The sequence below is a fragment of the Emydura macquarii genome, unplaced genomic scaffold, assembly GCF_026122565.2.
Source record: "Emydura macquarii macquarii isolate MOO-44397 ecotype Brisbane River unplaced genomic scaffold, CSIRO-AGI_Emac_v2 contig_769, whole genome shotgun sequence".
Lineage (NCBI taxonomy): Eukaryota > Metazoa > Chordata > Testudines > Chelidae > Emydura > Emydura macquarii.
In genome coordinates, this window is record NW_027130906.1 from 1 (window position 1) to 10,774 (window position 10,774).

General features: G+C 47.8%; 1 protein-coding gene across 1 annotated transcript; it reads left to right on the forward strand.

Moving 5' to 3' along the window:
• Positions 1-9,359: 9,359 nt before the first annotated feature.
• Positions 9,360-9,953, forward strand: LOC137149566 (E3 ubiquitin-protein ligase TRIM39-like; the record flags this gene model as incomplete). Its single annotated transcript, XM_067543080.1, has 1 exon — positions 9,360-9,953. A coding segment is annotated over one exon (594 nt), but the record flags the coding sequence as incomplete, so codon positions are not given.
• Between the last annotated feature and the right edge of the window lie 821 nt (positions 9,954-10,774).

Sequence of the window (10,774 nt, forward strand, 5' to 3'; positions counted from 1 at the left end):
GCTCCTGTTCGGTTTCTTCCCCCAAAAGGCCAAAGTGGTAGGTGGGAGTTTCCGGGCGAGGGGTCTCAAGACCCTCTCACCAAAGGCGCCTGGAGCTCGGCTTATGCCTGGCCTTTGCGGGGGGTGGAGACACAAGTGGGGAACACTCCAGACACTTGCCTTCCTGCTGTCCCAGGAGAGCCCCTGCGCTCAGCCCCTCCGGCACCATTTGCAAGCCCTGCTGTGCCCCCAGCTCTCTTCTGCTGCAGCTGCCCGGGGAGCGACTGCGCCCTGTGGCAGGGTCCCTCAGAGCACCGGGGCTGCCAGGCAGGGAGCGGGCACTGCCCTGATCCCTGAGCCCACCCTGGGCCTGTCTTGGTCGGGCAGAGGGTTTCGTAGAGACCCGGCTGGCTCCGTGCTGGGCCCTGGGTCACCCCAAGTTCAGCATCCAGCCAGCAGGGGGCTCCGTACCCCCAGGTGCAGGACAGGGGCAGTCTGAGGTCGGGGGGGGGGGTGAGGCTCAGGGGGAGCCAGAGGCTGTGGGGCAGCGGGAGCAGGCAGGGAGCTGGGCCAGGGGGGCCGGGAGCTGGGCAGGAGGCACAAACACCCTGTGCTCAGCGCTCACTCCAGGTTCTCACTCTGGCGCCGGCTCCACTGGGGTCAGAAACCGCGGTAAGGGGCCCGTACAGCCAGACTGGGGAGAGCCAGGCTCTGTCCATGGGGAGAGGGGCAGCAGCTCTGTTACATGGTGCCAGTTTCACAGAATTGTCATGGGGAGGCGCCCTGGGGCACCCCCTCAGCTGCCTCAGGGTGTCCTGCAAGCTCCCTGCCTCAGTTTCCCCTCTTCAGCACTCCTGAAATTACTCGACACAGAGCAAAGATATGAGATCAAATTCCCCTGCTGGGTTTACTTGGACTCTGCCCCTGGAACCTGCCCCTCCCTTTGCCCCCTGCCATCCTGGCACCTGCCTCTCCCCCCAACCACCCTCTGCACCCTGGAGCTCCCCATCACTTCACCCCCACACACCCTGTCAGCCACTTCTCCCCTTCCCCCCTTCACTCTTATGGCTCCCATCTCTCCCCTCACCCCATCTGTGCCTCCCCTGATACCCTCTTCCACCCTTGGGTCCGCCCTGTCTCTCGACTCTCTCCTGGATCCTGCCGCACTTCTGACCCCTCTCTGCTCCCTGGTGCCCACCCCTTCCCTCTACCTCCCTAGTGCCAGCACCCCTTACTATCCTTGTTTCTGCCCTTCTGCTCAACCTTCTCAATCCCCCTTGCCTCTGCCCTTTCCCTTGCCTCCTCCTACTCTTCAGATGCCTGCCCCTTTCCTTCCCCTGTGACATTAGCCAGGTACAATCTCGATTGTTGAACAGCTTCGTGCCCTCAGTTCTCCAGTCTGGAGTGCCTTTTACACTGCTTCACTGTGAGAACAGCCACTGGGCATTCACACACAGTCTCTAGCACATCACTTCCTCCCAGCTACACAGGAAGAGTGCTATAGCCAGCCACTGCTGAATTACACTGCAGGAGACACCAGCAAACTCCCCGTCCCAAACTGTCCACCCAGAAATGTGCGTCTGGTTGCCCAGCGCTCTACTGGCCAACGCAAGCTGATAGAAAGTCCGTCATTTCATTAACAGAAAACGCTATGCACAAGCCCTGTTATCTCAAGTGAAGGGTCCCAAACACGTCAACCAAACACACTGGTTTAGATAAAACAAGATTATTAACAACAGAAAGAAGAATTTTAAGTGACTATAACTAATGAGGCATAAAAGTCAGAACAGGTTATAAAGGAAATAAAAAATAAAACACAAACTAACACTGAACTCATCAGACTAAAAAAATTGAAAGCAAAAATGTCTCTCACACCAGGCTTTTGCACTCACTGGCTGGATGCCCCCAGCTGGGACCTCTCCCCAGGGCAGGGTTGTTTCAGGTGTGTCTGCTGCTGGGAGTAGAAAGGAAGGGAGGAGAGGGGAGGTATTTGTGGGGTTAGTTTCTATTCCAGTTTCCTTTTCTTTTCTTGCCTCTTTGAGAAATATTTGCAGCTGGGGTTAAGGTGACAGCAGGGCTGTGGGACGGGACCCCAGCTATGTCTGTGCCAATATGTCAATTTCTTGCTCATTCCCTTCTGCCTGTCAAAGAACAGCTGCTCCCCAGGTGATCATGGGTGTGATTATGCTGACACCTGGCTGAGGCCTTCATTTGCCTGTTTCTGAGGAACTGGGCTGTGCCGGCTTCTCTGAACTGAGTGATGCCGTTCAGGAGAATTTTACAACTTTACATGTCACGTTACCGCACGGATTGTGCCAGGAGACCCACTTTGTATGAAATGTGTCATAGTCTTATAAAAGAGTGAACATGAGAGAAAAGACAGTCACACCTTCACTCCCCCTGCCCCCGGCACCCACCCCTCTCCTCGTCCTCTTCCTTCTCGGTGCCCCTCTCCCCTCCCCTTCTTCCCCCCTGAGGTAATGCAATTAGGCATTCGACCCGACTAGCTGTGTGAGCACCTAAGGCTACTTAAAGTTCTTTTAATTGGAGTGTGATGGAGTGGAAAAACTTGGCAGACTACTTAGATCCTTAACCACTTGATAGTGAGTTGATAAATAAAAACATTCTTTTATTGATTCAGTTTTATATATTCACAGACAACAACAATTGATTACAATGATTACGATCTAAGGCACAAAACTTACACCCAAGTCTTTCGAGAGTTACAAGAACTCCCATGGCAATTTGCCCTTTTTGGACAAATTGAAGGGTGCCTGCAATCAAAACTAACACCCACGTCTTTCGAAGGCTTTAGCCTTCGCAGCGAGTCTTAAGACTCGAAGGGCGCCCGCAATATGTTACCACAAATTGTCTTCTCTAATTTGTTTACAAATTCTTAACACACAAATGAAACTTAAAAAACAACCAGTAATTACAAAGCAAATACAAAGAGCAGCTATTCCAACAGTTATAGCCACAGTCACTCCTGGAATACAAGTAGAATTATTGCTAGTCTTACATCTACATCACTACTCACAATATGTAGAGATGAACTCAGTAGCAACAAAAATAACAAATATTTCATGACCTGGTCTTTCTTATTTTAGCGCTGATTTTCATGAAGGTGGAACCTCTATCGTATTCACACCCAGGTTATCATCCACGGGATGAGCCCCAATGGGTTATCAGCTCAGTTACCTGACTATTCTAAGGCGATGTTGAGGCGATGGAGCTGGAGAGAGGCGAGATGGCTGATCAGACTGTCTCGCAGGCACAATTCTGGTGAACCCCTTGGGGAGGCTCGGTGGTCCTCACGACAAGGCTCTCTATTTCCTGCTTTGTCTGACAACCCTTTTATCTCCACTCCAGCCTATACGTCCGTCAGACCAATTATGGGCATTTCCTACGTCACTTTGTCGGTCCCTCCTTGGGGAGTCCCCAGGCCAGAAGGTAGTCCTTGACTGTGTGTAACTTGCCAAATAAAAGTTGCAGCGACTACAAACTTCCAAATTTGGGCCTGGGAACTGCTGTGCTTGCAAGTTCCCCCTATTATGAGTTCAACTGGTCATTTTTCTGTCAGGGTTTTGCTGCCCCTGAGTTTCTCTCCCCAGGTGGCTTACAACTTCTACCTCCTTATCGATTACACAAGATTAACAACTTCCCCTTATCTATTACAAAAATAACTAGGGACAATTACAAGAACAGAAAGTTACAAAACAACTTGAGGCACAATTAACAATCCTCAGTGGATTTGTCCGTTTATCACATAACAAAATTTTCCATTGCAAAACAAGTCCAATAGATACTTCTTTACCTATAAATCAATTGCTTGTCTCTTCCTCAACATGGACTTGGGGCACACACACAATACAATGATTTAACCCGTTACAACACCCCCATCACGCATGACTACCCCACCCATCATCTCTCATCCCTCTCTGCATCTGGCACCCTCTCTTCCCTGTTAGAAACAATTAAACAGGTTGTTTTTGGGGCGGATTGGGGAGATGAAATCCTTTATTGCCTGCTTGTTTTACCTTGACGCCATGAGTGAGCAAGGAGAGGGTTACTTTATAATTTTTTTATTTATAATAGTATGTAATTATAATTCGTAATTTTTATAGATTTTTATTTGGTTACATTGATATTTATAAAATTAATAATGTGATGAGGGAGACCTGTTCTGTCCCTCTGCGGGTCCTGCGCCCTTTTCGGCTACGCTGGTGGTATGCCTGGGTGGGAGTGGGGGGGCCAGGTCCTGCTCTTTACCCTGGGCTCAACCCAGGGACCCTGTAAGGATTAGCCCCAAACTGCTTAGTCTGTGAGAGCTACTAGCTTCACCTCTCCTTGTCCCCACTGCTCGTGGTCCACTTCCTGGAACCGTGCGAGGGTTTCCCCCCCGCCCCCCATCATGGGTCTCTCTGCTGCTGTGATCCTCCCCTGTCTGGGTGAGGTCACCCCACCTCAACTCCATTATTCAGTTGTCTGGGTGGCCGGGTCCTCCTTCAGGCCTCTGTGCCTATGACCCTTGGCTCTGCCCAGACAGGCTTCTCCTGAACTCCTGTATCTTGTGTTGTGGTAGCAACAGCAATTGCTCCAAGTTCTGTAGCAGCTCTGCTCCACTCTGCTGCTCCTCTCAACTCCCTTTCAGCTGCCCCTATCTGCCTGACAGGGAGGCTTTTAGCTGCTGAGGTCAAGCCCCTTAACTGGTCTCAGCTGGCCTAATTGGCCTAATTGCCCTGGAGTAACCGCAGATGAATCACCCAGGGAACAAAGATTTGTTGCTCCTGGGGCTAATATAGATACCCTCCAACACTCTCCTATAGCCAGCAGGTCTGGCCCTGTCACAATAACGACATGATGAATATAATTATATTTGCTCCTGTTTGTTGTTTATAAGATTATTATACAGAGGGCAGCACATTATCTTAAAACTTATTAATTTTACATTAATAGTTTTTGAAGTAAAGGCATGCCGGGGGGAAGGAAGATAATGTTGTTGGTTTTTTTTTTACTAAGGCCTTGTGCAGGAGTGGTGACAGTTATTTTGTTAGCCTTATTTTTTGTGCAGATGGCCAGGAAGGGAGGAAAAGAAAAGAGATAACAGACTTTAATTAGAATTTACACTAATTAATAGAAACAAGGTTTGCCCGTGCTTTGACCCTGTTTTTTGTAACTTAGGCTTGACTATTTGTTTAGCTTTAAATTTTTAATTTTTTTAAAAGAAAGGCCTCGGGGCCTATCCTTCCCGCATACTGGCTGGTGGGACACTGGTCTAGGAGGCCCCGACTTCAGGTTATCCAATGCCTTGGTTTACCGGTCATGCTACGGGGAGACAAGGGATGTGGGTTACTGACTGGACAATATGCCTAAAGTTACAGGTATGATTTTTGAGGAGAGGCTAGGACAGTGCAAGATTTTTAACATTTTATAAACATAATTTAAAAAAACAACTAATATGATTAATATTTTTATAATATAAGCAATACGACTGAGGAGCAAATGAGAGTTTATTAAGCCTGTTTGAAGGGCACAGGCTACATTAGTCTAAGCACAGTTAGTAGTCAGGTTAGCGGCTAGTTGGAACGCATTGGTTCCTTAGGGGGCCTGAGCTTCCAAAACCTGCATTTTGTGTTGCTTGATTTGGAGTTGTTTTAAAAGCTGTGTTAGGCGTTCCCAATTGATCTAGGAGGGTTCTGGTACAACCTTAGTTTAGTTTATTGGAATTGTTGGGTGTCTTGTTATATGAAGCTGTTTTATGGCCAGTGTGCAGATTTGATAGATGGAGTTTTTTAGTTGCAGGGAAAAGTTTCCTGGTTTAAACCCCACCCGTTTTACACACCTTTTATTCTTTAGCCCCTGACTATTTAGCACGGCTAATTTTTTTTAGCAGATTTTATTTTCCTGTTTTATTTAATGCTGAGGGGATACTGGTTCTATACATTGTAATGGTGGTGGTTCTTGTGACTATTTTTTTATGTGTTATTTTGTTTTGCTTAAATTAGTTTTATATGTGGATAGTAAACCTTCTGGCCCAACCAGAAACCGTGTATTGTTTGTTTTAACCCGCACTTGCCACATCGGCTCTTAGCACCAACCCCATTTCCACGTACACCCGAAACGTGCTTGCAAACGCATGGCAGAGGTCTAATTCCCTTTAGCTACTTTTTAATAGTGAGGGTGCACTGGGCTAAGGTACATTCTCAGAGGTTTGTTTGCCAGGTGGCTTTAAAAAGCTAAAAGCTTTTAAATTGCTTTGCTACATTGTACCCTTTAATTTAAAGGGCCATACCCTCGAACGGGCATTCCGTAAGAGGTTTACAAAATGATTTGTTAGAGTTTGCTGGACCTGGTCACAAGCTTCTCCCCATAAAATAGTTTTGACACTTTTTACTTAATTTGTTATAAGGCTTTTAGTGAGGTTTCCAAGGGAGATTAATTCCTGCTGAATTTGTAATTGCCCACAGCAGCATTTTTTATTATTATTATTTTGGTAAATTGTGAACAATTAGCAAAGTTATTACTTAGAAACTAATTAGTGGGGAACAAGGTGATAGATATTTGCAGTTTTGATGCATTAAGGACTATAGGTTTTTGGAGCTGGGTAGGCCACCAGGGAAATGGTTTAGTAATTGATATTTTGGAAGGAGGGGGAGATGTGGGGGGAGGAGAGGGCCAATTATAGAGCTTTTATTTTTTAATTTCGGAGTGGGTAGTATGACAGATTGAATTAAAGGGTGGTACATGCCTGAAGAGTTTAATGGAATTAAAAGGAGGCGACACTCCTGTTAGATACCCAAGCACCCCAGACCATTGAATTATTTGTTTGTTTGGTTAAAGCGGGGGGAAAGGTACATTCTCCAGCATAAATGATGGCTTGGATTGTCTGTGTCAAATGCTCTGAGTTTTACTGGATCAAGGGATGGATAGCAAGGTTGGTCATACTTTACCCAAGCAGCAATAGGAATTATTTACAGGAACATTTATAGTTTTGAAAAACAAAATTACTTTATTTTTTTTGGCTAATGGCTAATGAACTATAACACTTCACCTGAGAAAGGTGAGCCCTCTAATGCTGGGTTAGATTTTTGCAAATTTTGAATTTGATTTTTTTTATTTAGAATTTATTTTATTATTTTGGTTTTGCCTGCTTTTGCCAAGATTATGTTCTTTTATTATTGAGGTATTTAAAAAAAATAAATGCTTAATAACAAAGCTAAGCAACACTAGCAATTTGTATTTGCTTAACATTTTTTATACTACTTTAATTTTTTTTTATATATTTATACTTAGATTTTTATTTTGTACATTTAGAAACAGTTAAGTTTTAATGGAAACCCCTTATTCTCTATTGTAAATTTGACCAATTGTTTAGTAATTAAATGATTTAAATTAGATTGTTTTTTTGCCTGCTGCCCGCCTCAGTTAATTTACAATTAACTGTGTATAGACAATTTTTTTGGGAAAAGGGCCCATTTTCTTTTAGAATAGCTGTAAAGGCTCCTGGGGACAAAAACATGGTAGTAGCCACTACTTGACTCCTTTGTGTAATTTGTTTAATGATTACGTTTTTATACAATGTGACTGTACTAAATTATACATATATTTCCTTTATTGAATATTATTAAACTAAAATATTTTATAACATGATTATTTTTATATTATTTTTATAATTATTATTTTAAAATAATTTGACTATTTTAACTGTTTAATTGTTTTTAATTTTTGTAGTATTAATTTTTACAAAAGCTATTTTTAACTTTTTTAAAAAATTATTTACTTTTGCATTTAATTAACTATATTTTAGCTTTATTATATTATTTTTGATGACATAGCTTTAATATTTTACTGGCAACATAGTTTTGTGATTTTAAACTTTTTATTTTTTTACTGTGTTTATTAGCCACTGTTTTTACTGAGCTGCATTCTTAAGGTGGTGTATTGTGCTTGTAAAACCTGAGCCACAAAGTACAATTTTTGCAACACAGCTACCTTAGTCTGTGCTTTGTTAAAAACTTTTTACAGCCAAAGTGTATTCAAAATTCCCTCCATTAAAATTTTAGAAAAACAAAAGTGCAAGTTGGGGGGAGTGAAAAGCAACCAATTTGTCTTATGAAATCATTTTAAAGTACAGGCTAAAAAACTACAACAACATTTCTTAACATTCCAACTGCGGCTTTAACTCTTAGCTCTTAAACAAGAAGAAAAAGTGAAGGGGAGGGGGCAGAAAAAGCAGAGAACGACTTAGGAAGAATTCCAGAGGGGTAACCAAGTTAGTCTGTATACAGCAAAAACAACGAGAGTTCTGTAGCACTTTAAAGAAATTAAATTTGGTAGTCTTTAAAGTGCTACAGAACTCTGGTTGGTTTTTTTAGGAAGAAGAGAAACTTAAGCCAAAAAAGGGTGCAGAAAAGCAACAAATTTATGGGGCTTCTTGGAAGTGGGGACCTTGGAAACCCACACCCCAGCCCTCTTTTCTGGCTCTCCTATACTCCCCTTTCCTTCTTTTCTCTGCCCCTTCCTTTTCCCCGTTTTGCCCCTAACTCCTGTCCCTCCCCCACCCTTCTGGAACCTGCAACTTCCCTTGCCCCTTCTGCTCTCTGATGCCTGCTCCTCCAAATGCCTCTTGTTGAACCTGGTGCCTGCCCCATCCCACACCCACCCAGTCTCCCCAGCTCCCGCCTCTCCCCCCTTCTTCCTCCTGGTGCCTGCCTCTTTCTTCTCCCACCCTGGACCTCAACCCTTCTCCATCCCCCAGCAGAAGCTCCTTCCTCCTCCCTCGCAGCCTCTGTCCCTCCCCTCGCTCCCCTCTGCCTCCTTGGGTCCTGCACCCCTCACTCCCTCTAGTTCCCTGGGGCCAGCCCCTCCCTTTGCTCCTCCTAGGACCCCTGGGGCCCATCTCTACCCTCACCCCCATCTCCCTCCCTGGTGCAAGCCCCTTCCCTCACCCCTATTTGGGCCCCCTGATGCCCACCCTCCCCTTTATCCTCTCTTTGCCCCTTTCTGCCCTCCCCAGGGCCCACTCTTCTTCACACCCCTCTCTCTGCCCCACTTCTGTTTACCTGTTCCCTCACCCCGCATTTTCCCCCTGCAACCTGCCCCTCCCCCTGTGCCCTCCTTTCCTCCACCCCTCCATTAGCCCCCTCAGTCCTCCTGGTGCCTGCCCCTTCCTCACTACCCTGTTCCCATGACACCCACCCCACCCTGCCCCCGCTGACACCTTCTCACCCCACCCCTCCACCGCTCCTGCTCTCCTTCCCCTCAAGTTCGCTCTCATGGGCAGAGGGGCCCTGACTCCCCTTAACAGGCAACAACCCCCCCCCCCCCAGCAATTAATGGGGATGCAGGTTAATTTCCCTTTGATCCCCGTGACCAGCCCCTGCCCCGGCCCTGACTCTGTGACTCTCTCCCCAGTGGACGTGACTTTGGATCCAGACACGGCTCATCCCAAACTCGTCCTGTCTGAGGATCGGAAACGTGTGAGCTGCGGAGACAAAGGCCAGCATCTGCCCGACAATCCTGAGAGATTTTACCCTTGTCCCTGTGTGCTGGGCGCTGAGGGTTTCCTGGGCGGGAGGCGTTACTGGGAGGTGGAGGTGGGAGTCAAGACTAGCTGGACTCTGGGGGTGTGTAGGGAATCTGTGAGCAGGAAGGGAACGGTCTCATGCACACCTGGGAATGGACACTGGGCCCTGTGGCTGAGGGATGGGAGATATGAGGCCCTCACCTCCCCCTCGACCATCCTCCCCGTGAGCGTCAGGCCCAGCCGGGTGGGGATTTTCCTGGACTATGAGGCGGGCGAGGTCTCATTTTACAATGTCACTGACAGGTCCCAGCTCTTCACTTTCACCGACACCTTCTCCGGGACGCTTTGTCCTTATTTTCATCCTGGTCTCACTGCTGGGGGTGAAAACGCGGCTCCCCTGATCATCTGCCCGGTCCCAGCCCATGCCGGAGGGAATCTCTGTCCCTGACAGCGACACCCACGGCAGAGACTGTCCCTCCCAGCGCTGAGCAGCCCCCAGGCCTGTGCCCAGGGGAGGGTCTAAAGGGCACCACCCGCCTGCCCCCGGCCACCCGCCCCTCAGTTCCCAGCACCAGACCTGTCAGATGGGGGAAGGGAGAGGGGCAGAGAAGTGGGTGGGGGAGCTGATTGCTGGGCTAGAGGGCAGGTAGGGCATGTGAATTGGGTGGGTGGAGCGTCAGGGGTGGATGCTGAAGCTGTGGGTGGAGAGTGGTCTGCAGCAGGAAGCCAGGGAAGGGCCCAGCTGACATGAGGAAGTCTCTGGGAGGATGTAACAATGGGGGAGGGGAGAGACCCCAAGAAGGAAGAGCCCCTTGCAGAAATGATCGGGGAGGGGGAGGAGCCCAGTGAGTGCGACGGGGCCAGTGAGCGAGGGGAAGGTCCTGGCATTTCCTGCCCTGAGGGAGTCTCTGCCCATGGCAGGGAATGAAACGGCCACAGGGGGCAGTGCAGGGGCCGGGGTGAGAGCCTGTGCGGGGAGCTGGTCCCAGTGGGATGGGGGGATGGTGGGGAGTGAGGAGAGATGAGGGAGGGGATTCAATAGCTGGGCCTGGGGAAGGGCAAATGGGACCCGCTCACGGGAAGGAGCCCAGGCAGCCTTTCCCCCTCCCCACATTTTTGCCCCTCTCCAGTGCTGTGCGACAAACGGCTCCTGGCACAGGGTGATACTGGTAGGAAATACGGACAGACAGCTCGTGTCTTCCACTGCTCCATCATATGTTGCCACCCATCATCTTTCTCCATCCCCCAGGCCAGGGGTAGCAGATGGTG